The sequence below is a fragment of the Chrysemys picta genome, chromosome 4 (assembly GCF_011386835.1).
Source record: "Chrysemys picta bellii isolate R12L10 chromosome 4, ASM1138683v2, whole genome shotgun sequence".
Lineage (NCBI taxonomy): Eukaryota > Metazoa > Chordata > Testudines > Emydidae > Chrysemys > Chrysemys picta.
In genome coordinates, this window is record NC_088794.1 from 29,916,687 (window position 1) to 29,943,943 (window position 27,257).

The 27,257-nt window shown below is 48.6% G+C and overlaps 1 protein-coding gene across 11 annotated transcripts in view; it reads left to right on the forward strand.

Moving 5' to 3' along the window:
• Nucleotides 1–2,370: 2,370 nt before the first annotated feature.
• Nucleotides 2,371–27,257, forward strand: part of SYT12 (synaptotagmin 12) — a 62,044-nt gene continuing 37,157 nt past the window's right edge. For 2 of the 11 annotated variants that reach the window (XR_010600447.1, XM_005310781.5), the window contains exons 1-4: nucleotides 2,371–2,617; nucleotides 16,449–16,516; nucleotides 18,915–19,108; nucleotides 22,196–22,588. Coding sequence is in view for 8 of the 11 variants with exons in the window: in XM_005310781.5 (XP_005310838.2) it covers nucleotides 16,483–16,516; nucleotides 18,915–19,108; nucleotides 22,196–22,588 (621 nt within the window). In the remaining 3 variants the exon portion in view is untranslated. Of the gene's footprint in view, nucleotides 2,618–2,679; nucleotides 2,797–5,936; nucleotides 6,058–16,448; nucleotides 16,517–17,143; nucleotides 17,307–17,543; nucleotides 17,654–18,914; nucleotides 19,109–22,195; nucleotides 22,589–27,257 lie in introns of those variants that run through there. The other 9 variants (XR_010600446.1, XM_065591876.1, XR_010600448.1 and 6 more) reach the window with 9 other exon arrangements.

Here is a 27,257-nt window from a genome sequence, read left to right on the forward strand (position 1 = left end):
TAATGTGCAGTGCAGTCAGAAAAGCTAACCGAACATTAGGAACCATTAGGAATGGGATAGATAACACAGAAAATATCATAATGCCACTATATTAATCAGTGCTATGCCCACACCTTGAATAGTGCATGCAGTGCTGGTCACCCTCATTTCAAAAATATATATTAGAATTGGAAAGAGTATATAGAAGGGCAACCAAAATGATTAGGGGGTATAGAACAACTTCTGTCAGGGTTCCTTACCTACTCTGAACTCTAGGTTACAGATGTGGGGACCAGCATGAAAGCCCCCCTAAGATTATTTCTACCAGCTTAGGTTAAAACCTGGTACACTGCCACCACCAAGTGATTTAACAAGAAACAGGAAAAGGACCACTTGGACTTCCTCTTTCCCCCAAATATCCCTCCAAGCCCTTACACCCCCTTTCCTGGGGAGGCTTGAGAATAATATCCTAACCAATTGGTTACAAAGTGATCAAAGACCCAAACCCCTGGGTCTTTGGACAATGGAAAAACCAGTCAGGTTCTTAAAAGAAGGATTTTATTAAAAAGAAAAGGTAAAAATCATCTCTGTAAAATCAGGATGGAAAATAACTTTACAGGGTAATCAGATTCAAAGAGCCCAGAGGAACCCCCTCTAGCCTTAGTTTCAAAGTTACAGCACAACAGCGATACCTCCCTCTAGCAAAGGGAACATTCACAAGTTGAGAAAAACAAAGATAAACTAATACGCCTCGCCTGGCTATTACTTATAAGTTTGAAATGTGAGAGACTTGTTCAGAAAGATTTGGAGAGTATGGATTGATGTCCGGTCCCTCTTAGTCCCAAGAGCGAACACCACCAAAACAAAGAGCACAAACAAAAGCCTTCCCCCCCCAAGATTTGAAAGTATCTTGTCCCCTTATTGGTCCTTTGGGTCAGGTGCAGCCAGGTTACCTGAGCTTCTTAACGCTTTACAGGTAAAAGGATTTTTGGTGTCTCTGGCCAGGAGGGATTTTATAGTATTGTATACAGGAGGGTTGTTACCCTTCCCTTTATAGTTATGACAACTTCCATATGAGGTGAGGCAAAAAACTGGGACTGTTCAGCTTAGAAAAGAGATGACCAAAGGGGGATATAATAGAGGTCTATAAAATAATGAATGGTGATTTGAAATGAATAAGGAAATATTATTACCCCTTCACCTAACACAAGAATGAGGGGTCATGAAATGAATATGGAGCAGGTTTAAAACAAAGATAAGGAAGTACTTCTTCACACAACGCACAGTCAACCTGTGGAACTTGTTGCCAGGGGATATTGTGAAGGCCAAAAGTATAACTGGATTTAACAAAGAATTAGATACGTTCACAGAGGATAGGTCTGTCAGTGGCTATTAGCCAAGATGGTCAGAGATGCAACCCCATGCTCTGGGTGTTCCTAAATCTCTGACTGACAAAGCTGGCCGTGGACAACAAGGAATGGATTCGGTTCTGTTCATTCCCTCTGAAGCATCTGGCACTGGCCTCTGTTGGAAGACAGGATACTGGGCTAAATGGAGGATTGGCCTGACCCAGCCCTGCTGTTCTTATATTTTGTATTTTGACTTTATATTCCATAGATGGTGGCAATGGCTAGAGGGCTTTGCCTGAGTAACAGTGTCCAGCCATTAGAGAGAGGCTGGAGAGTGACTGAGCCTGGACAATAGAGCTCCCCCTGGCTAGGCCAGTGGGTCTAACTTGGCACAGATCACTAGTGACTGAAAGACATTCTGCTCGCCAGCCTGTACCACAGAACTGCACCCTGGTGTTCCTAGTCAGTGGCTCCAGCTTGCAAAGACCCAGCAGCATCAGTTGGTGCCTGAGCAGTTAGCATCTCCTCAGCTGAAAAAGGCCAAGCCTTGGGTAAGCCAAGCCATATAGAGGCTGAACTATCTTGTTACCTCCAGGGTAAGGGGAGCTGTGCTGGGGTGGGCAGCATGGGAAGGAAGCCTGCATTGGGTCACACCTGTTCTGTGACTTAAGAATCCTTCATCTTCCAGGGCTGCCTGCCCAGCTCTGGGTTCACATGTGGATTTATAAGGATGAGGGAGCCATGCCCAGCCTGCCTGAGCTAGGGGCATGCCCAGGTCAGCTCCTGCCCCCCATAGCTTTGCAAAAGAGCCAGAGCAGGGGCTTTCATGCCCAGCCCCGCATGGAGTTGGGGGGACACACGTAGACGCAGCCAGGATGCCCCAGCACTGCTCTCCCCAGGCCGGGCTCGCAGCGGAGCGGGTGACTGCAGGGACGGCACAGGAGGCTCGCGCTGCCTCCCCTCCCCTGTGAGCCCTGGGGGCTGGGATCCCGCCGGGCACGCGGGGGTGGGACCCTGCAGTCCGGGGGTGGGCGGGGAGGAGCGCAGGGCTGGCACCGCCACACACGGAGCGGCGCCGAGGCTCAGCAGCAGAGCGGCGCGCGTGTATGTGGACGGAGCAGGGGGCGCGCCGAGCTTCTGGACAAACGCAGTCCGCTCCTCTGGCAGGGGGCGGCGGAGGATGCCGTGGGGCTGGCGGCTGCCCAGGCCGCGGGGGTTGGCTCCGTGAGGCTCCCGAGCCCAGCTGCGGAGTTTGCAGGCGGTCCGCGCTGCACCAGAGTCCGGGCGAGGTAAGCGGCGGCATCCGAGCAGCGCTGCACGCGGGCTTCTCCCTGCGGCCCCCGCCGCGGGGTTTGCTGGCCCAGCCGGTGCCCGCTTCCCGGCTCTGGCTGGCGGACTGGTTCGGTGTGCGGGGGTTGGCTGGGGCCCTCCCGCGGGGCGGGCTCCCCAGGACGCCTCATGCAGAGAGGTGAGCGGGGCGTTGTGGAGACCCTAAGCGTCCACGGGCGAGTAGCCGGGGACGGTGCAAGGAGCTGCCCAGGGCGGCTGCGGCGGGAGGGCAGCTCCCGGGGTCCGTGCACCGCGCCGAGGCAGGTGCGGTCCCTTGCCCAGCAGCCACTGGCTGCCCCGGCGTGTGTGTGGGCGGGGAGTCCCTGCAGCCTCAGGGCCGGGCATGACTAGCCAGAGCCCCCGCTTCCCCCGGCGGTTCAGCCTCCTGCGAAGTTTCAGCTCCGGCCCGTGGCCCAGGGGGGCATTTTGGCCAGGCTGCCCCATGGCCACGCGGGGGCTCCCCTCGCAGTTGCCCACCCCAGCGCGGATCGGGGTGTATGTTGCGGGGCTCGGGGACGGGGCTGCGGGTGCGGTGTGTCAGTGCACCCCCGAGGTAGCGGGTTGCTGGGACGCTGGATCTCCGGGGAGGAGGAGGAGGGGGAGCAGTGCTCGCTCCAGCGAGGCGCTCCCTGGTTGAACGCGGTCAGGGGTTTAGATACTTGCCTTCATAGTTGGCATTGCTTAGAACTTCTTCCCCGGGGGAGAGCTGAGTGCTCCAGTTTCCTGTGTGAACCCCGCGTTGTGAGGAGGGGGGGGGGAGGGTTAGCTCAGTGGTTTGAGCATTGGCCTGCTAAACCCAGGGTTGTGAGTTCAATCCTGGAGGGGCCATTTAGGGAACTGGGGTAAAAATCTGTCTAGTAATTGGTACTGCTTTGAGCAGGGGGTTGGACTAGATGACCTTCTGAGGTCCCCTCCAACCCTGATATTCTATGAAATGCTGAATGGCTAGTGGATTACCACATCCCTGTGTGGGAATCCAGGGCCCCGGGTGCTGTAGAAACGCTGCTAGGAGAGATGACTTCCTTCCCTATTCAGAAACATTGAATATCTTAGGGGTGGTTTGTCAGCTGGGGGGAGTTGGGGACAAAGGTGGCTTCACACCACATTTATCCCCGTCCTCTGGGGCTGGCTGGGGGCAGGTTCAGTCTGTCACAGTTTAGAATAGCCTTGAGGCTGCAGTAAATTGCCTCTGGTTACAATGACCCTCAAGGGGCTGGTTCACCAGCTGGGGTAGCCACAAAGAGGTGGAGATAAATCAGATCTACACTGCCCAGGAGGTCAGGTAAACGAACTTTATGCCCCCTGTAAGCTGCCAAAGCCTCATGAAGGGGCTGGATCAGGGCTGAGATTTGGCCCTCTGAATGTGCTGTGTTTCAGTGTGTTCTAAATTAAAGGGGTTTCAGTATGTAACTAACAGGTGCTGCTAGAACTGTGCAGGCTGGGTCTTGCACAAAGGTCACATTATCTCCCTTTTACTGCCCCGTCAACCTGCAGAAGCTGGGGAAAATGCAGATCCATTTTTCAGAGACTTTCTAATGAAAGAGGCCAGCCTGCACCGTGATGGCATGTGACTGGCTTGGAATCTCTTGGGAATGGCTGCAAGCTCAGAAATTCCTGGAGGAGGGCTGGCTGCTCCTTTGTAAGAATTTCAGTCCTTGTGCACCTGTGAGAAGCCCTCCGGGCTTCTCTTGAACCAGATTGGCTCTTGTCTCTCAGGGTTCCATTTTTGAAGGAGGGAAAATCCTAAATCTCCCCAGATAAATTATTCCACAGCTTCTCCTGTTAACACCTCCACACTGCTCTCCCAGACACTGCTGCATTTAACTTCTCTGGTGTGTTTGCATCCCACCACGGGGCAAGTCCTGCTTTGCATGCATGGAACCCTGGGCACCGTGCAAGAGGGAACTCTTGAAACTGCCTTCTTGTTTGCATGCATGTTGGATGCAGATTTTGGTGTGAACCACTAAGGAAAATATGGGGGTAGCTTCTAGTGATAGGTGTTTGCCCTAGGGAATTTGGGCAAGAAAATGCCATTTTGGCAGTGGGAAATATCCCCTCGTTGCTCACAGTAGGGCTAGTGAACTGGTTAACAGCTGGACTATCCTCCGGGGGTGCTTGCCTGTGCACTTCCAGCCAGTGCTTAGTTTGTGCCAGGGCTCAGCCCTGGCACCTCTGGGTTTCCACATCACTTATGAAAGTAAAAAAAATTGCTTGAGCCCCGGCACCTCTTTCATTATAAATGAAGTACTGCTTCTGGCCACCAGTTTGATGCTCAGTGTCAAGGAGGGACAGCTGTGACATGAACCCTGCACCAGATCACTCTCCCTTCACAAAGCCCTTCCACACTTGGGCACTTGCCATTCATCTGTTCTGTCTCCTCCTCTTCCCCCTTCCGAATGCACGTCAGCCACGTTCACTAGTTTCAGCTGCCCCAGGCACCCAGTTTCACCCCACGTGTGGGCAGGTGGTTTCTGCTGGGGGGCAGGGCACCTTTAATCTGCAGCTGGGGCTTTGCACTGTGGGAACCCAGACTACGGAGGCAATTGAATTGGTGTGTCCCCCACCATCCTGGCTTCAGTGGCCCCCACCCAATCCACATTGCGAGCACTTTGTATAGCAAAGCTTCCCCGCTCAGCAAACTCTCCACAACTGGGGCCTCATCTGAGACTCAAGGCCTGTCTTATGCTACCATAAGCCCACAAGAAAATCTAACGCAGGCTTTTTGCTCCCCCCAGCCTGGCTTCTCTTTCCTAGTTGATCCTGCAGTGAAACCGTAGTGCTGAGTTTCAGACCGAATTTGCTGTGTGGACATGGGGCTGTGACTGCCTTGCAGGGAGGGGAGCTGAGCTGGGAAGGAGAAACTCAAAGGGCTGAACTCGTATCAAAGAGGAAGACAGGGGAAGCAGTGACTTTGGCTGCTGGCCAGAGGGAATTCCTGTTGTATAAGGGGGTGGTTGCCTAGTGGTTATGGCAGGAGACTAGGATGTTAGGGTACCTGGCTCTGACACTGATCCGCTGGGTGACTTGGGCAAGTCACTTGACTGGTGTGTGCCTCGGTTTCCCCATAAGTGAAATGGGGATAGTGATGGGCCAGGCTGCAGGAAGGCCTCCTCAAGGAATCATGTGGGAAGTGCTTTCAGGAAAGTAGTACACAAATATAGGGTACAGCCATGAAATACGTGCTAGCTTGCAGATACCCCCTTATGGGGAAGTCCTCCTTTAGCCAGTTCTGCTGCTTTCATTTGCTCTCTTGTCTTTTAACAGCAATTGAGGTGTAGGATGAAATAGAGAGGGGAGAGCTGGTGAAAGCAGGACTGTGCTACAGGGAAAGCATCTGTATCTAGAACATCATGCGAAGATCTGGAGTGTGGATCCCAGTCAGTGGCACTGGCTGCGGGGGGTGAGCTGGGCAGCTGCTGGGACTATGAATGCAAGACTGGGGTAGTGTTTGGGCATCGAATGGCCTGCCCAGAATAGGAGGGTGGGGGCGGACAATGGGGGGAGCATGCTGTGTTGATGGGGGGAGATGGATGGAAGGAGGAGGGAAGGACGAGATGAAGTTATTGCTGATCTGTATCTGCGGCCCATTGCAGGACCCTTTAAGGAGAGTGGATAGACAAGTGGTCCCCTCCCCCCTCAGGCAGGCAGAACCCCCTTTACTGGGGTGAAGGGACATACAGGTGAGAGTCTGGTTGCTTCCGGGTACCCCCTGCCTCTCACAGGGAGAGGAGGGGGGTGCTGTGGGGGAGCACTGCTCAGCCAGTCCAGGGAGCAGAATGAGGTGGGAGCTCCCCTTTGCTTTTAGCAGCTATATATTCAAGTCCCATGGGTCCTCAAATCCGGGCTGGAAATCTCCTGAGAAGAGGCTGTCTCATGAGATTCCTTCCAGTGCTTCCAGCCAAGGAGCAGCCTTGGCTGTGGCATCTCAGCCCTTCAGTCTCTGCCAGGAGCCTGAGAGCTCACTGGTGTGTGGGACTGAACCAGCATTTTTGAAAGCGGGATGCCCCTCAGGAAAGGTGCCATTCCTCTTGTGGCTGAAGTTTCAGGTAGGACCTGAATGCCCCTGAATCAGCCAACCCCCGGCTCAGTGCCACCTGTCCTCTGGACTCCATAGGTGAGTTATTGCCTCTTGCATGCCAGGCAGTGAGGACGCCAGGTATTTCCGGAGATTTAGTAACATCACAGTTATATTACTGTGAGCTCTTTGGCACAGGGACTCTCTCCCACTCTGTGTTTGTACAGCACAATGGGGATATAATTTTAATACTAACAATCACTCTAAAGAAAATTGGTATCTCAGCTGCCTTTCTGGCTGTCCTGTGCTACTAAGGCAGTAACATAATAGACTGTACAACACTTTCCAGAGCAACACGAAAAAGATACCTCTCACTGGGAGTTCTTACCACTCAGTGTCATTATCCAGTAGGTGTTTGGCTATTCCCATAGAGAGCACTGGAAAAGTGTTGCCCTCGCAGGTGGATCTCCGTGACTCGCTCTGACAGAATGACTTGGTGTGATACATCCAGAATGGCCGTGGTTTGCTCAGTGGAAATCCATACCTGCGGAACAATGTGGGCACTATTCTGTTGGTCTGAAAGGCAGGGATTTTGGGTATGTGCTGTTCTAGGCAAAGTCTCCTGCAAGTAGTCCTGTTTCTTTGAAAATTTGGGAGTGAATTTAGTGCATGTGAAAAGAGTGGGTAAGTAGTGCTGGGCATGGGGTGCACCACCCAACTCTGCCAATGCACTTCTGTCCTTACTTACAGTCCCCTTGCTAGTCCAGCCCATGGTCTCACACCCTGCCCTGTTGCTGCACCTAGCTTCTGGCCTGTGACTCTCCCTCCTGTTTCGTTCCAAGGCTTTGTAACAATGCTATGTTCTCACAGAGGTCATTGTCATCAGCTGGGCTAGAATCTAGACTCTCCTGCTCCAAAAGCCCAGGCCTCCACCACCTCAGCTAATGGAGAATCCCAGTTAGGAACAGAAATATTAAGGCTGATACAGTCTTCGTTTGCTGCAGCCCCTAGAGGGTAGCAGAAGTTCCAGAGCTGGCTGGAACTTGGTAGTTTTGGCTCACAAGGGGTTGTGGAAGCTGGATCGATTAGGTTAGATTTGCATGTGTTTCCCACCCTGGGTTCAGGTTCAAAACCAATAAGCCACTGAGTTTTGCCTGGTTTTGTTCAGAAGGTTCTGATCAAGCAGACTGGGTCAGGTTGGACATTCTCCATCGGGGGAGCGAAAGCTGTCAATGGTGCCAAAGCAGAGTCGCCCTGTGAGGCCTCTGACAATGGGCCTTCCCAGCAGCAAGTGCTCAGAGGGAAAGGATTCTGAAGTGGGCTGTCCTTTCGTAATTTCTTCTCCAGCTCTCAATTTCCTTCGGTTCTGCTGTTACATTGCATCTCAGACTGGCCTGATTTAATCACTTTCATGCTATTTTAGTCCAGGAGCCATCCCCACTAAATTTGAAATCAATAGGAAGCTCCAATCAATTGAGAACTAACAGGCCAGCGCATTGACTACCATTGAATTGTCCATTGCCTAGCCACTCATCCACATGCTGAAACTCCTGCCTCTTTCCCTCTCTGTTATCTTGGAAATCATTGTGGGTATGTCCTGGCATAATGATCATTCAGGGGACAAGTACACCACTGCCATGTAACAACCAAATATACTTCCCAGTAAGCTAGTGCTGACCTGTCCTGCTGTGCTCTGTGGAGCTCTGCGGATTTCTTTCCTTGGTCAAATGTTGTATATACACACACAGTTCAAATACACCCACAGCTCTTAGAGTGAACTGAAAATCATCATAGCTCCATTGACTTGATTTACAACAGTTGAGAATCTGGCCCTCTCTTCCCAGAGCCTTTATTAGGAGTTTGTACCACACTTGAATAATAACCATGGTTTCTGCAAGTCAAAAACAGGTCTGTCCGTATTGAACAGTCAATAGGCATCGATTGTCGATTCCTTTCTAGATGAAAATCTCATAGAGCCTATTATTTATTTACACCATGCACTGGGTATATGGAGTAGCAGGAAATCTCAGTGTACTCATGGACAAGGTTCAGTTACTTCTTAAAGATGTCAACACAGGTGGGAATCAGCTCACTCATGGCTGCCAGTTTCTTTCTGTCCTGAGCACAACAGAGCAGGATTGGTCAGGAAATTCTCCACCTGCCTGGCTGTCAGTCAGTGAGGCATCCACCCACATTTGTGTCTTTAGCGAATGCGTATGCTGGGAGTCAATACCTGCTGGGGAAATCAGAGGAGTTACTCTAGATTTACATCCCTACAAGTGAGGGCAGAATGACCCCTTGTATTTAAAGAATCACTCAGCAGACTGGAACAACTAGCACACACAGCCCTGATTTCCAATACCCTGCCACTGGCTTTCACCTCGCTGCTTGTGGACTCAGCTACCGGGGTGTCAGTAGAAGCTCCCTTCTCTCTAGAGGCTTTCCTGTTCTGCTGTGATTCACTCTGTGCCATGGATTTCCTTCCCACAATTTTCTGCCACCGAAGCCCTCCCGAGGTCACAAACACTAGATGAATGCACGACTGGATGAATCAGGCAGCGTCAGAAAAGGAGAGAGCTTTGCGTGTAAACGTTCCCATAAAGGCACAAGTTATCCAGCCGATAGGGCTCAGGCTGATATCTCCCCCATAGCCAGGCACAGGGAGGGGGTTTCTGCACACCTGGTGACAGGATAATGGACTGGGGGACCGTTATTTTAGTCCAGTCTGGCAGTTTCCTGCATTCTGTGTCTCAGTCTGTGGTATTTATCAGGTGCTCATCACTATAGTATCTAAGCACTTCACAATGTTTAATGTATTTATCCTCACAATATGCCTGTGCCATTATCCCCATTTTACAGGTGGGGAAACTGAGGAAGAGCGGTAAAGTGACGTGCCTAAGACTGCAGAGAGAAGCTATGGCAAAGCGGGGATTACAGTGCAGGAGGGCCACATGCTCAGGCCACTGGAGCACAGTGCTTGGTTGTGTCTGGGGGACGATGACTGGAAAAAGGTTTAGTAATTGGGAGGTAGATGCAGAGGGCTGTTTTGGGGGGTCTGTGGACAAGGTGGCAGATAGGGTGGTAGGTGAGTTGGTGGGATTGATATGTGGGGTAGGGGATGGAATGAGGGCTCACTACACAGAATCTTAGCTTGTGGGGAAGGGGCTAGCTTTCTGTCCTGTGTTTGTACAGTGCCTAGCACAGTGGGGTCCTGGTCTGTGATTGGCTTCTTGGTGCTACCACAATACTAGTAATAAGAAGACAATATCCCTGCACAATGTATTAGAGTTTAAACCCCTTCTAATGGGAGACAGTGCTGAGGGTAAAACGATTCACAGGAAGCTGGTCTGGTCAAAGCGTATTGGTGGGGGCTGTGCTCTCCATTCCCGAGGGGACATTTAACTGCCCCTTAGTGCCAGGATGTCTCCCAGGGGGCTGTTTTCCTCCTCCTGCAAATCACAAGCTATTTATTTCTCCATTGCAAGTGGAATGTGATTTCCCTGGCTCTGCTCTCCATGCCTGTCGCTGCTCCCCAGTCTACAGCTGCTCATAAAGAAAACTAACAAGGATCCAGCTCCAACCGCCTTGTCTTCATTAGATTGTCATCAGCCTCCGCTGGTTCTGCCGGCGCTTTATTGAAACTGCTGGTGACACATACTGTCAGGATAAAATAATGGGGCTGGTTGAGAGGGATGGAAAGATTTAACAATAACTCCTTCCTCACCAGCAAAGCCACCAGGGAGGTCTCGCACCACAGCACCCAGCTCCAAAGGAAAGCAGGAATTCACACTCAGCTCTGAGAGCCCCAGAGCAGGCGTTTAATTGAAATGCCCAAGGGAGAGTCCGAGCTACTCAAATCCGGGGGGTTGGATCTGTAACTGCAGTGAATCAACGTAGCTGAAGTTGATGGAGTTATTTACACTAGCTGGAGGGTTTGGCCCTTAAATCTCCAGGCTGTCTGTTCTGTAAGGACAATCCTGTATTCACTGCAGGGCATGGAAAAGTAGCTGGCCCTGTAGGCTCCTCTCCTCCGTAATCCCTGGGCTCAAAGGATGGGGTTTGAAGGGGAGAGCTGGAAAGCCACAAAGTGACTCAGTGAAGTGCTCCGGGGAAAGGGGCTTAATTAATACAAAATGCTCAAGTTCCCCACGAATTCCACCCCCCCGCCCCAGCCTCTTTTGCCCATGCATTGAAATCCAACATTTATGCAACCAGGACCATACAGAAATAATCCAGTTCCTACATGAAACTCCAAAGGGAGTCTGTCTTTCTCTCTCTGGAGCTGTATTTGAAACCTGCTAGACTTCTAGCCTTAGGCTTACAGCTGGTTGGGTAAGAATTTCAGTGAAAAAGTTTGAAAGAGAGGAAACACTTCTGGGGGTTTTTTCCCCAAAAATGTTGCAGGAATTTTCACTGAGAACTCTGATTTTTCCTTTAAAAACATGGAAAATTTTTGAGGAATACAAACATCAGTTTAGGAAAAAAGGCCAAAAAACAAAACAAAACCAAAAAAAAACAGCGTAATGGAAAATGTTCCACCCGTGCTACCTGTGGCATTAAAATGTTCCCTCTGAATTCTAGCTGAGGGCTGTACTAAGCAGAACAGTATGCCAGCATCCTAGCCTTATGCTGTGCTCCATTCCCAGTAGACTGAGTTTCAAATCAGGTCACAGGTGAAATGAGTTTAGCACAGTCTCACCTAAGTCTCTAGTGCATGTCTGTCCCCTGCGCACAGATCAGCCTGCTCTGCCCAGGAAAGCAGAGGGCCAAGTTCTACTGGATGAGCTCCGGGATGGGGGGTTGGAACAGTGCTACCAGTCTTTCACATTCAGGTGTAGGACAGCCAGACTTGCCTCACTCCCATTGCTCTTTAGCACTTGTGATTCAGTTGCCATGTAAGCCTTTTAACAACCAGCCAAGGTTATAGGATAGGGGTGGAAAAGACCCTGCCTCATCTTGAGTTTTACTGAAGGGAATCTCTTACCTTGGCAGCTTGGTGTTGTAGGTGCCACTCGGTGAGTTGGAACAGATTCTAACTGACATTTCAGTGTGGCAAAGAGGAGCCTGGTGTTTATCCTGCTAGCATGTTTTATTTTTCAGAGACTCATTCCATGGGGTTTTGTTGAATTTCTGTCTTTCCGATTGGGTTTGCAGGTGTAACCCACACACCTCATAGGTATGGTATTCTGTCCCATCTAATGTCACCGAGACCACATAGAAGAGACAGAGATTAATGAGTTTGCTCTACAGTCTTAGCTAACAGCCAGTTGTCTTTTAGCTCATGCAATAGAGGCTCATGCACTAAGCTTCAGAGGTCCCTGGTTCAATCCCACCCACCGACAAAGGCAGCCTAGGGAGAGACTTCCAGACAGCAGCCCCAGCAGTGGCAATGGTTGTACTCACTGCAGCATGACTGCCGTTACCGTAACGTGAGGACAGTCCAGACCCAAAAGCGTTGATTTTGAGACAGACGTGATCTCTCTTGGTCTGAGCACAGCACTGGAAGCCACAAACTCCTGAATTCCACTCTCTCTCTGACTTGGGGCAAATCAGTTAGCCATCTCCCTGCTGCAGATTTACCCTTCATAAAATGGGGATTACAATACTTTGCTAAATCCCCATTTTACAGATGGGAAAACTGAGGCAGAGTAATTTGCCCATGCCCCCAGAAGGAGTCGGTATCAGTCTTAGTTACTACACGGGCACATTGTACTGTGTGTCAAGTGCTATGTGAGGGCAAAATTTACTGCTGCTTATCCCATGGATCCAAGGTGCGTAGCACTATGACTTGGCATTGGTAGCAGGGAGATTTTTTTTCTTCTGAATGAGTGCAGCTCAAGTGACATCAGTTTTTTTCCAGCTCTTCATGTATGTTTTTCCTTCGAGAGCTGCTTATTCTTCAGAGTAGCTTTGCAGTTTACAGCCCACCTATAGACACGGTCCTCTGGGGATGCCAGACAAGTTTTTACTTTAACCCTGGTGCAACTGGAGATTTAATTCCATCCACTTGATATTCTAGCGGTGCTTCCTAGCACTGACATCTCTGTGCTTGGAAGAGTTTAATGTGCATATGTGACTCCGTGAAGGCCTCGGGCCCGGCCCAGCTGTAGAAGGATGACTACGCAAAGCATTCTGGGATGTGGATAGTGTCTGACAGGCTAATCATTCTGTGAATTTTCCTCATTGTCTAGTTTAATCTTTTCTGACGCAGTGAGACGAATAACACAACGGAACACCAGTGCTGGAAGCCACAAGCCTTTCCTGAGCACCGTAGCTGAACACTGGCAATGGAAAGAATCTACTTGAGCAATCAAGCACCCACGTAAAATAACAATTAACTAGCAACCCCAATGCAAGAGGGACTTTACTTTGCTGCAGAATGGCATTGTACAATGGCAGAGTAAACATACCAGGCCAAATCCACCCCTGCTAGCTTAGCTTCTTGGGAGCCCAGAGCCTGCCCTGAGGAGGGTCATGGAGTCAGAATTCTTAAGCAGAGGTTTTAGGGGAATGTTCTCCCTGCATATAAACTAAAAAGTTTGGGGCTTTGTCTGTTGGCATCTTCTAATAATCTGCAATAGGCCTTGTACTGTTAGTGTATTGGCAAGGGCACTTGCATAGCCAAATGTAGCAGAGTCCATGAATTTAGAGTGCGCCCAACAAATTAGCCAGGCACCATGTGGGAAAATTCCTCCAGGCCACAGAGGTAATAAACAGCCCCTGCTGCAAGAATCTATTGACTGGGTATGGCAGAATCGATACGTTGGAGTGATTTAGGAAAAACGCTGATCCCCCTATTGAATTGGCAAGCTGTCTATTCTCCAAAACAGAGCCATCTAGACTGAGCAAGGAGCCGAACAATGGTGAAATATGAGATGCAGTGAGAGAGGAAGCTGAACAGTGCAACAGCCATGTACGATTAAAAACAGAGTGAAAAAGGGGTGGAGGTGGGGTGAAAAGGCTGGGAAAATAAGCCCCCAATGGGCTCTGACCTGGAGGAGTCCATCCAAAGAGAGATTTAAAAGGACTAGGGGGTAGGACTCACTTCACCAGCTGGGTTCAAGAAGTCCAAACAATTGCTCTTTCTTCACATGGTAAAAACAGCTCCAGAGAGCAAAGCCTCACTGTGTTAGGTGTGGTACATGCAGTTAGGAAGAGACAGCTCCTGCTCCGAAGAGTTTACAATCTGAATAGACACAGGCAAAGGAAGTATTATTATCCCCACGTTACAGTCCAGTGACTTAAGCACAAGTCCCTCCTTCCTGACTGTTTGTGGAAGAGTGATCTAAATTTAAGGCCTCCCGACGGGCAGAGAACCGTGACAAGCATGCCTAGCGCCAGCAAACAGAAAGTACCCATCACCTTTCCATCAGCCAGAGAGCTGGGGAAAGCGGGGAAGATGATGGAGTGTGGAGATCCCCTGTGAAAGGCAGCAGAGCTCTAAGGACATATGGAGGCCAAGGCCTAGAGAAATGGGCCAAATCCTGCCGAAACATCCATCAGCTGGAAGGGGGCTGTAATTTTTCTTCCTCACAGAAAGGAGACCTCAGCAATGACTGGTAAATCAGAGTCCGGTTGGCAGTTTATAGTGCAGTAGTTTAGCAAGGTACCGAGCAATCAATGAACTCTATTGTTGGACTTTGACCAAGACACGAGACAGGTTTTGATCAAGACATTCCCTAGGAGACCACCTGCATGCCGTGCAGCGCTGCAGGAGGGGAAGGTCTGGAATGCCCCCTGGGACACTATTATGGAATTTCCCACCAGACTAAAACCCATGCTAAGGGTTGGAAGCCATGTGCTCATGAAGTTTCCAACCCAATCCTAGCTACCTTGGGTATTTAGATGGCTCCTGTTATGGTAGTACCCGAGAAATGTCATACCTTTAAGGTATTTACCCTCACAACACTAGCTTCAGGTGCTTGGAGCAATGCAGGGACTGCGTGCCAGATGGGTGGGGAGAGATGTACTAGGCAGAGACTCTGCCCCCACTATGCATTAGCCAGTGGAGTTGACTGGGCATGGAGTGAGGAGTAATGCTGCACCCCATAAAGGAGTGACCCAAATGACTCTTCCTAGTGAAACAGGAGAGCCTCGGGAGGAAGTGTCTCTCTTTATGGCCAGATGCCCCTGGTGCTCCCCTGGGGTGGTGCCTACATTTGGCCCTTACAATGGGCTGCGGCAAATAGCACTGTGTGCGGAACCCAGTGAGGGTCAGCTGGAGAGGGGAATATAGCCTGGTGGTCTAAGAAGGCCTGTTATTCCCGAGATCTGTGGGGCTGTCTGGAGTTGCGTGCATACGAATGGAGAAGTAATAGGAGTAAAATATGAGCTGTGAGGGGCTCTGGATGGTACTAGCCCGATATAAATCATCAGAGGTGGTTGAAAAAAGGTGAGTATATTTCATAGGAAAATATTGAAAGAAACCATTTTTTTATTTCATTTAAATTGTTTAATAATATTTTTTGTGGGATGGCAAACCCAGCTTCTCTGTTTATTCCTTTATTTTCCTGTCCTCCCCATGCTTCCCGCCGCCCCCGCCCCCCCCCCCCCCCCGTGGTGAAAAGGGGGAAATTATTGTTGGGGGGTGGGGGGAAGGGAAGGAGAGGAGTCAAAATGGGATTTTTTTTCTTCCCACCAAAACAAAAGCTTACAACTATTTTAATTGAAAAGAAAAAAATGTTGACCAAAATTACATTTTGTTATAGTTCGGGATGTGGGGGAGGGGCAGCGAGTTTCATTGGAAAAAAACTTTTTTTTGCAGGAGTGGGGAGGGGCGTGGAAGCGGGTGAGGTCTATAAATAGTCACAGGCATATTCCCACGTATCTATTGTGCATCACTTATAATGTCAAGTGCAAACCAGCTCTCTCCAGATGGTCCAGAACAGCATCCAGTCCCTCTCTGGGCCGCATGACAGAAAGTCAAACCCAGGCCTTGTAGTCCAGCAACAGCCACAGCTGCAACTGAGCAGACTCTGAGTAAAGAGCCGCAGTGCCCAGACCCTCTCTCTGCTAATGTCAGTGCTCTATCTCCCCCTTCCTGAATTAAAGAGAAATCGAGGTCTGGGGCTGGAGCTCCCTAACATGGAGGTTTCATATACAAAGTTTTGGTTTAGACCAGTGTTCAGACTGAGGTCTGGGTTTGGATTCCAACCACCCAGAAAGTTTTGGGGTGTCTGACTCCAGGGTTTAGTTTGAGCCCATCCTTACATTGGTCACATATAGAATGCCATGTGCCCCTGAAATCAGGAAGCCAATCCTGGTGTTGCAGGGATCGGCCCTGTTTCTGGTAAAGCCCCTTGCATGCTGGACATCTGAAGAAAGTGCCAGTCACCTGAGCTGTGAAACTGACAATAGGCTGGGGCAGATACCTCCGCCACCAGATCTGTCAGGGGCTGACACTCTGCCTTTCCTCTCAGGTAGGATTCCAGTGTCTCCCTCCTTCCCCCTCCTCCACACAGTCTTTGAACCAGCACTTCACATGCAGCGCAGCAGGCCAGGGAGAGTCTGTGTGGCTGAGGAGAGGGAGAAATGGACAACCTTTTTTTTGCTAAACCTTCCAAGCACAACTCCCTGATGCTCACCAAGACCCTTCGCTGTGCATGCCCTGTGGCAGAAGCCCTGGTTTTTCACTGTGATCATCTGGTCATCTGTCACGGGGCAGAATTTAAATCCAGTGACTGACTGATTGGAAATGCTCTTGTGTGAGAGATCAAATACCTCTCTCTTCTCTGTGTGCTTCTCCTCTCCTGATTACTTTTGTTTGTACATTTCAGGCAGTCTCTCTAGCTGAGAGTAATAGAGCTGGACATGGACAGTAATATAGCTGAATACCGCATCAGTGGTGAGTACCTCTAAACAAGCACTAGGAGACATTGTTTGGGATTGATTTGAGCTGTAATTCTCCCAGCTGGAGAACAGAGAACAGCTGCCTTTCTGGGTGTCCGATGGGACTGGTACAGTGACCAGTTCTGAGAGCTCCGCGTGGAAGTACTCTGAGCACAACGTATACACCTGTAGAACTCACTTTTGCAGGGCATTACTGAGGCTACTAAATTGGAAACCTTTACGAAATGGGATTATTTCCCCCCAAAAAAAACATTAAAGTGAAGTCGGTGCGTACCTGTGGTTTGGAATGTTAGTTTTAATAAACCCTTCAATGTGTAGTAAGCCAGGAATTGGAGAATTAAGGGGTGTTGAGAATAATTCATTGATATTTTGAAGTGCTCTAAGTATGGGGGGCATATACAGAATAAAACTTGCAATACTTCTTAGATTGTAATTGGGGCATGGCCTGTCTTTGTTCGTTGTTTGTACAGTACCTATCACAATGGCATCTTGGTCCATGATTAGGGTTCCCAAGTGCTACACAAGACATAATGAATCATGATACACCCACTAGGATAAAAATCAAAAGGGCACACCATCTTCATCTAATCCATCTATCGATCCATCTATTTTTGTATTGCAGTAGAATCTAGGCACCCCAGACCGGAATCAGGGTCTCATTGAGCTTGGGACTGTACAAGCAGAACAAAAAGATGGTCCCTGCGCTGCGCTGTCCCAAAGAGTTTACAATCTAAGTACAAATGAAGAGACAAAGGGAAGTACAAGATAATGATGAGACAGTACTGGTCAGTGTAAAGAGGAGTGACCACAGCATACCTCATGCTTCACAGCCCAAGCTGATCACCAGCCATGATCAGGAAAAACTCCCCTTCTCTCCCCACTCTATCACAATTAGATCTATTTTATAAGTATTATGGGTTCCTCTGACACATCCCTCACTGACCATTGTCAGAGACAGGGCGTGGATGTAGGTTCTGCTCAAATATGATATTCATACAAAGTCTTGGTTGTATATTTTTTAGACTGCTCAAGAGATGATGCCAATGGACCAGAATGTTGTCGTAAGAAAAGGGTCTGCTATTAGAGAAAAGGCCAGCCTTCTACTTTCACTGCTGGAGGCACAGATCTCATGGTGGCATTGCGTGACAGGGATTTAATTTCTTGTTTCATGTTGAATGATGGATGTAGATTTAATCATTTTATGTGACGGATGCTGGCACAATTCAGCAACAATTGTGAAATGTACCTGCAAACTCCTGCATTCTCTTAGGTTGACAGTGAAGAATGCAGATTTTTCTCTGTATAGCCAGATAGACATAGGAAGCTTTCTCCCAAATTCATTTGGCATCACTAACCCATTGGGAACTGGCCTTGTAGAAAGGACAATGTATTTCCTACACCCAGAGAGTATGTTCTGTACACTTTATATATGTATCAAGTATCAGGGGGTAGCCGTGTTAGTCTGTATCTACAAAAACAACAAGGAGTCTGGTGGCACCTTAAAGACTAACAGATTTATTTGGGCATACCCATGAAAGCTTATGCCCAAATAAATCTGTTAGTCTTTAAGGTGCCACCAGACTCCTTGTTGTTTTTATATATGTATAAAATCATCTATTGAGGTAAATTGTCAGAGTTCCATTGACTTTGATGGAGCTCTGACACTTTATATTAGCTGAGGATCTGGCTTACTTTGTGTATAGGCGTGGGGGCTGAAATATATGAAAGCGACCAGGCACAAATTCGTTCATAAGTGAGTGAAACGATGATTGCGATTTGCATCACAGCTCTTTGGTGGGAAACAATTACACAGGAGCTGCCATTTTACAGGAGCAGATGAATGATCCATCTGGTCTGGTGTCCTGTTTCTGACAGTGGCCAATGCCACATGCTTCAGAAGAAGATTGAGCTCAGTCCCCCTTTTTCCCCGTAATTCAGGGATGGGCATTCCTTCCTGGCCCTGGCTGGTGATCAGTCTGTGCTCTGAAGCATGAGGATTGAGAGCCCTTGGCTAGTATAACTTCAGATACCCTTGTGATTCACTTAACGATGATCCCTAATCCTCTTTATGAGTTTACTTAGCAGCATTCCCCATTAAAAGCCTGGCACTATTGCTCTGAAGTGAAATGCTGTCACTAGATATCTTGTCCAGGAATTGCCAGACTGGATCAGACCCAAGGTCCTTCTGGTCCAGTATCCTGTCTCTGACCATGGCCAGCACCAGATGCTACAGAGGAAGGTGTAAGAAACCCTGCGGCAGGCAGATGCAGGATACTCTGCCACACATTAGTTCTCATCCTCATCACTGAGAGATTGGTTTAAGCTCTGCAGCATGAGGTTTAATATCTCTGCCCCTGGACCCCACTCCTGACAATAACTCTCCTCTCTTCTAGTCATAAGAAGTCCACACGGGTGGGAAATAGGCATCTATGTGACTGGCGCACTTGTTCTGCTGGGAATAGCTGCACTAAACCTGTGGAAACTATGGAAGTCTGGGAATTATCCAACACCGTCTCCATTTCCCAACTACAACTACCGATACCTGGAACAAAAGTACGGGACTACGTATTCGGACATCAAACTCAAGGTAAAAGTCCTTCCTGTTCAGTGTGACCAGGTCGCTAAACATTCCCACCAGCCATCAAGCTCTTATAAAGACAGATCAATATGGAGAAGGTAACCAGCTCAAACCTTTGATTTCCTCAGCAAGGTCTCAAACAGAGGAAGAAACATCAAGCATTATTTTGGGGGTAATTTAAATGTCAGGAATACATGTTTTGGGGAAAAACAAATAAACCTTGATCACAAGCCTGGCTAAATATACTAGGTCAGATCCTCTGCTGGTATAAGTTGGCATGTCTCCACTCACCTCAGCTTTGGATCTGGCCCATTGGGTCTGAAGCCTAGCATTCAATTGTTACCAGCAGCCAGGACCGGCTCTAGGCACCAGCAAAGCAAGCACGTGCTTGGGACGGCACAATTCCAGGGGTGGCATTCCGGCCATTCTTTTTTTTTTTTTTTTGCTTGGGCAGTTGTGCTCTCGGAGCTTGGGGTGGCAAAATACCTAGAGCCGGCCCCGCAAGCAGCCAGGAGGCAGAGGTGGACTTTGAAATTCGCTGCATGTCACTAGGACATCTGAAGAATATACTGACATGGTTGCACTGTCCCATTCTGGTCACCAGCATTCTTTGGTATTGTTTTCCATAGACAAAGAGAGAGCATATGCTTTGGGTCTGGCTCCTACTTTGGAGTTTAGTTAGCTCATGATGCAACTATTGCCTCGTAAACAGGGAGTGTCCTCAAGGTATGGAAATAGAAGCTCGGTCGGACAAGCTGCTATCAGGAGGACAGGAAAATTCACAAAAGAGACTCTAAATCCACCAGAGTAGCTATTAACACCAACAATGAAAGGAAAAAATCAAGGCTGGGTTATTGCTTGTGAGTCTGAGCAGGATGGGGAGTTAAAGACTGGAAGCCACAGTTCTAGTCACCTTATTACAAAGAGGACACTGTAGAAATGGAAGAGGCTCAAGGGAGCTGAGAGCAAACAGAATGATACAGGGGCTTTAACTTAGGGCTTGCTCCAAAGCTCACTGAAATCAATGAGCTTCTATTCCTCAACTTCAATGAGCTTTGGATCAGGCCCTTAAGTGAGAGAAGAAACAGAAGGGACTAGACATGGGGTGTTTGTAAACTAAAGGAGAAGATATGCATAGGCCGAAACAAACAAGGGCACAGGAAGGCAAGAGAAATGACAGGATTGTCTGATGACATGGTGCAAGAAGACGTGGAGCTGATCCAGCTCCACTGAAGTAAATGGAAAGATGCCCACTGACTTCAATGGGAGTTGGATCAGGGCCTCTGAGTTAAACAGGCGTTCTTCAGAACATGGAACTCCAACCCCAGTGAAGTCACTAGAAAGCAGCATAAACCACAGCAGAAAAATGCAAGAAGGAAATTAGGAAGGCGATGAAGAAATTTGAAGAGCTTATAGCCATAGATAAAAAAACATATCACACAATGTTCTTTACATCTTTTAGAAGCAGGAAACCTGCAAGAGAATTGGTGGGATGGCTGGACCACGAGGGGGGTACAATGAACAGTTACATGGCAGAGCAACAAAATGATTGCTTTGCATCAGCCTTTCATACAGGCAGGGTTATCTTATCTCCTAGAACTGGAAAGGACCTTGAAAGATCATTGAGTCCAGCCCCCTGCCTTCACTAGAAGGACCAAGTACTGATTTTGCCCCAGATCCCTAACTGGCCCCCTCAAGGATTGAACTCACAACCCTGGGTTTAGCAGGCCAATGCTCAAACCACTGAGCTATCCCTCCCCCCTTTGAGGGTTGGGAAGGTATTTGTCCTAGACCTGAGCTAAAGGAACATATGACCTGGTAGGTCCCTTCCAGTCCTCAAGTCCAGTCCCCTGAGATTACAGGCAACCCTGTCATCTAATCCTGTTAAGGAATTTATCAAGTTTCATCATAAAACCAGGTAGGTTGTTTGCTCCTACTACTCCTATTGGGAGGCTGCCCCAGAACCTCACTCCTTTGATAGTTAGAAACCTTCTACTTTCCAGCCTGCGTTTATTCATGGCCAGTTTATACCCATGTGTTCTTGTGCCAATATCGGCCTTAGCTTAAATAGCTCTTCTCTCTCCTTGCTGTTTACCCTCTGGACGTATTCATAGAGAGTAGTCATATCCCTTCTCAGCCACGCTATTTTTAGTCCTCTCTCGTTAAGATAGGTTCTCCATTCCCCTGATCATCCTAGTAGCTTTTCTCTGCACCTGTTCCAGTGTGAATTCATCTTTCTTGAACCTGGGTGGTCAGAACTGTACAAACTATTTCAGATGAGAATCTCTCTTCGTTACCTATAGGTCATAATACTACTGACAACATTTTCAGTAGTACCTACGTTACTTGGAGCCAAAGTCTCATTGAAAGTCAATGGGATTTAGGCTTCTAATGCTTAAATCACTTTGAAAATGGAACTTAGGGTCCGAAGCTGCTTAGGCACTTAAGGAAATTTTACCCCATCTCTTATTTATGGGCTAAATGCTACTGGGTAACATGATCAGACACTTGAGCAAGTATAGTTCACCCAGTAGGGGGCAGTGGTACATGTTATGTATTAGCGGTGGTCAAAAAACCAGAAGGGGGATGGATTTGTGAAGAAATTGCAATTTTTTAAAAATGAATTAGTTTTCATTTTTTTGTCTCTTTTTCATCTTTTTTTTTGTTTTTCTTCCAAAATGGAAAATTTTCAAAAATGATTTGTTTTGAATATTTATATTTACAAATAACTAAGGTGTCACTTAGTTGACTCATGTCACTTAATTGAGTAATGAAAAGTTACCCTGCAGCTAAACGAGAAAGGGAGAAAAAAGGGATGAGAAGGGGCTTTCGTATCATATATAGCATATATGAACTAGTGCGTTATCAAGTCTCTCTTAAATGACCTAAGCACTTGTCCTGGGAGACTGTGCCACAGCCTAATGCTATAGATCTTCTGTTAAGGAATTATCTTCATATCCCATGGCAGTTACATATTTAGACCCCTTAGCACTTAAGAACTCCATCTGCTTCGTTTCACATGTAGTAAGAAGTAGTTCAGAGGAGAAGGGGTTAATCCAACCTGAGTAGCTCTTCTATCCTTTCCTATGTCTGCAGAGAGGTGGAGCCTCAAACTTCCGTAAGGCAGCAGAAAGGACGTCCCCTGTCCGCAAGCCCAGCCTGAAGATGGATGACACCTTTGAGAACATCAATGAGCTGGGTACCTTAGAGTTGATGAGCAAAGACCTAGATCTGGGTCCATTCGGGCCACTGAAGAAATCCGTGTCCACTGATTCCCTCAGCTCCATCTCCTCCATTGGGAATAACTTTGGCCAAGACTTCACTGTGGGCCAGGTGGAAGTCAACATGGAATACAATGTGTTCTCCAACACCCTGCACGTCACGCTGCTGCAAGGGAAGGACCTCCTGGAGAAGGAGGACGTCAACTTTGAGTCGTGCTTTGTGCGCATCAGCTTGCTCCCAGATGAACAAATCATTGGCATTTCCAGGGTAAGTGTCTATCACCTTCTCTTGCAGCATGTTTGGAGGTGTGTGTGTTAAGTGAAATGCGTATGGGACTAGTCATTGTTCATGCTATACAGACCTCTGAGGAGCTAGATCTCAACCTCCTTGTGGCGAATTGGCTGAGCAGTTAGGGGTCAAATGTGAGGGGGCATCTCCCGCTGCTCTTCTTCCCCGATAGGAGGGTGCTAGGGCAGCAACAGTCAGTAGAGTCAGGGTGGATGAATGATTTATGAGGAGTGAGCCACAGAGGCAGGGGGTCTCAGAGCCCTGGGAGAAGTATGATAGCTGGAAGCAGTTGGCAGAGTGATTATTGCGACCCACTGCAACTTAGGGCCTCCTAGTGCTTGGAATGGCTACAACATTACCTCCAAGCTCACTGTACCAGATAGCTAGGTGTTGGTATGGCAGAGTGCTCATGCAACCCTACAGCTGGGGAGAAGGGCAGTGTGGGGTAGGCAGTGATGATGACATAATGCAATGTCATCTCATTTTTCAAAGAATTGGGGTAGGTTCTCAACGCATGGTCACTCCTGCCATAAAACCTATGGGCAAAGGAGTTCGCAAATGCAGAACCACACTCTTGTCCCATTCCTAATTGCCCATGATGGAACCTGAATGAATCTAGTTTGAATGAAGAGTATGAAGAGATGTACATTTTGAGTTGGAGAAGGAGCAGTTTTATCCATCTGGGAAGGGGGTTGAAGTTATGCACTGGTGACCTTCGCTGGTTGTGCACTGTAGAAAGACTCTTTATTTCAAAACTTGCCACTAGGGGCAAGTTTGCACCATGTGGGACATTCTGCGTCTCCTCTGCTAGAGCAGAAATGGATGTACATTTAGTAGCATGTTATACAATATAGGAGACACCAAATACCTGCTGTTCAAGGATCACCCCACATTTTTCAGTGTATCCTTGGGCACAACTAACTCATCACGTGTATGTTTCCATGTCCCTCCGAACATGAACAACCCGGGAGGTCATGTCTCCATGACATCAGAAACCAGAGGTGCTAGAACTAAGGGTGCAGGGGCTGTGCTTGTGGACTGGGTGTGCTTGACTCAAGGGAACAATCCCCAAGGCTTCTGTTCCTATAATAAATTACACAGCCTCTGCTGCTGTCCCAGCCATCTCTCCGCCACGTACAGTTCCACCACCCAAACAAGCAGAGGCAGAAATGTCGCTTGCAAATCCAGACTCTGATGCTGAAATTGACGGCCACAGCTTCCACGTCTCCTGCTTGCTTGTGACAAATCAATATTCATTTCTGCTATAGCTTGGCTGCTTCTAGAGTTGGGCGAGTGCCCCTGAGTACGATCGGTTTGTTCTGGGGATCACTTTTATCTAGCAAATGCTGGGCGCACACTGCATAGTTCCTCTAGCGTGGGCTTCCTTCCTTCCTATTTAGATACAGGCAAGCACTAGGCATTGATCAGTTCCCGGGGACTTGTACTAGTGTTTTCCAGACCCCTGCTCAGATGTGGAGTCTGTCTTTCCAAGCGTGAGGTGGGCCTGTTTACTCCAGGGCTATCGTGGGCCGTTGTAGACAATTCATGATTCGTGTCACACTTGTTTATGAGGCATGAGATCGTGTTCATAAGAAAAGTGTGTTACCACTGTTGAGAGAGGAAGGATGGTCCTGTGGCTTGAGGTGCTGACCTGGGACAAAGAAAATCTGTGTTCGGTTCCTGATTCTGCCACAGACTTCTGGTGTGACGCTGGGCAAGTGGCTTAATCCCTGTGCCTACTTCCCTATCTGTAACATGGGATTAATAGTGTGTCCTTTGTCTGTCCTGTCTGTTTAGACTATACACTCGTCAGGGCAGGGACTGTTTTCTTACTATGTGTGTTCGCAGTGCCCAGCACATCGGGGCTCTGGTCCCAGCTGGGCCTCTAAATGTTACCATCATCTAAACAATAGTCATCATCTTTAGGAAACAACCCTGCGTTGTCGGCTGAGAGGGCCAAGATCCCCTAATACGAATGAGGGATGGTTCCCTGTGATTCCCTGTCAGCTGAACATGGTAAAATGGCTGTTAACTGACAGCAGAGGGAGGCAAGCTTTCGAGGGCTTTCATTCAAAAGCCTGCCTAAGGCAAGAGCTCTTCCTATGCAGACAGGATCACGTGCTGCGGATGCTCCTGGGCTGAGCCGACCAGTCCAGCTCTTGCTATCTCCAGCGTGCGTTTGAAGGTGTGTCTGTGCCTGAGGGTTTCAGTTCCAGTTCTGGAATGCTGAGCAGCTGCAGGAAGCTGAGCGGCTATTGCCGGGTGCCCCCTGATGAGCATTTTCCTGGGTGTGTGTTCTTGCCAGGCCATTCACAGCTCGGGGCGCTCATGCAGTGTGGGCGGGGATTCAGGCTGCGGGGATGCAGCCCAGCTACATCCATGGGCCATGTTCAGCCCTGGCATTAGCGGGCAAAACACCATTTGAGTCAGTGGCATCGCACCGACTTCTGCCAGCAGAGAATTTGGCCCCCTGGCTGTAAAGACAGTGTCAGCAGAATTGTGTGAGGGGAGTCGATGGATGGGCACTACTCCTCAGTCCAAGTGGCTTGTCCTGTTCCATTCCCCGCTTTGTAGCTGATTCAGCACCTGAGCCAATGCCCACTGAAGTCAATGAAAAGACTCCCATTGATTTTGCTTGGATAAGGTCCCCGATATACCACAGTGAGCTGGGAGGTAGATGCAGCACCATGCAATGCACCTGGTATGTCCACTGTGAGATCCAGTGGAATATTATCCTCCCCACTGCTCAGCACTAGCCCTTCCATTTCTCCCCTGCTGCATCGGTTGTGACTAATGGGTTAATCCCAAAAGAAACCTCCACTGGGGCATGGGAAGCTCTGGGCAGACCCAGTTATGATTCAGAAGTTTCTTCCTTGGAAGTTGCTTGTGGTACCATCGGTCAATTTACTAACTGTAATGGGAGCAATTAAGTCTGTTCTATGAGATGGAAAGGACTGTGAAGAGAGTTTTGTTTCAATTGCTTTCCTAGTCAATGAGCTGCAGGCATGCCCTTCTAGCTCTTGGGAAGCGAGTCTGTGAGCAGTATGCAGAGGACCTGGAAGATGCTGTCTCGTGGCGAAGGAAATAGAGGGGGGAGGCTGGACTCCTGAGTGCCATTCCCAGCTCTGCTAATGACTTACTGTCTAGCCTTAGGCAAGGCACATATCCTCCCTGTAACTCATGTTCTTTATCTTACAACTGGGGTAGTGATACAGACCCACTTCCCAAGGGCACTGCACTAACTCATGCCTGTAAAGCTGGACATCTCAAGCATCCTGGATTTTGCAGGATGTTCCACTCTGGCTGAATCAGGCTGCCTGTTTCACTGCATCACAAAGGCAGGCAAGGGGAGGAGGGACAGACTTCCACCAAATGTGCTGTAGCCTATGGGAAAATGCTTTGAGGAGGAGACCATGGCCTCAGATCTTGTCTCTACTGGCTGCTGTCTATATTTTCATGTACTTCATAGCCCTTATTACTCACCAAGACCTTGTATCCCACCCCTAGGAGCCTGCCTGTGCTCTCCAGCTGGCTCTGAGGGAAAACTGATCGCAACAGGAGCACTCCAGCTTCCAAATACTGGGCGACTGAGCTGCTCCTCAGCACATGCAGCTGCTCTGATTTGCTGCCCTTTCCAGGAGGCAGGCGAGGGAATAGGGCAGGGCCGCGAATCGGGTGCAGACTTCCCCAAAGGAAGTCTATAAGTGTATAGTCGGTGGGGCAAACCCATAGTGCTGGCTGGTCTGGTTTTGGTAAGACCTCTGCTCACTGCTGGTTATATTTCTATGCCTGGAATGGAGGGGGAGACGGCTAATGGTGGGGAGGAAGGTGAGAGAAAGGAAGAATATTAAAGGGAGACAGTGGGAGACATGTCAGATCAGAAAAGAAATATAAGAGGGGTGGTTAGGTTGGGACCCAGCATGTGCTTAACCTGAGGCATATGAGTCTTCCTGTTGAAAGTCAGTGGAATTGCTCATATGCTTAACGTTTAAGCACCTACCTAAGTGTTTTGCTATATCGGGGCATTGAGAGGGGAAAAGCTGAACTGAAACACGAACAAATGATGCCAAACGATAGAGAAACGTGGGTGGGGAAAATCCAGAATGTGAAAAAGACTTGAAAGAAAGATGCATTGAAGATGGAGAATAGGGAGAGAAGAGAGAGGAACAAAAAAGATGTAGTCGGTCATTATTTTATCATATATAAAATTTAGTTTCTATACGATTTTTGTATGTGTGATTTGTTGTTGCTATTTTTGTGTGTGTTACCCCGGAGTCCCAGTCCTTGACCAGGACCTCATTGTGCTGGGCGCTGTACAAACACAGAACAAAAAAAAAGGGTCCCTGCCCCAAGGAGCTTACAATAGAAGTGTAAGATGAGAGACAACAGGTGGGGAAGCACAAGGAGACATTGAGATAATACAAATCAGCATGTTAGACAGTGGTCTCAGCACACTAGCTACCTAACTGTTGTCAAGGTATGGAGGGGTTGGTTTGTGTTTTATTACTAGTGGCTTATTTATTTCTAGCAAATCTAACAAGTTTCCCAGTTTTGTACTCAGAGGGCCACTTCCCTCCTAAATCCACTGGCCTCGGACACTCTGTGGATCATCAGTGATAGGTGTGCTGGGGCAGCTGCCCGGTCGCTC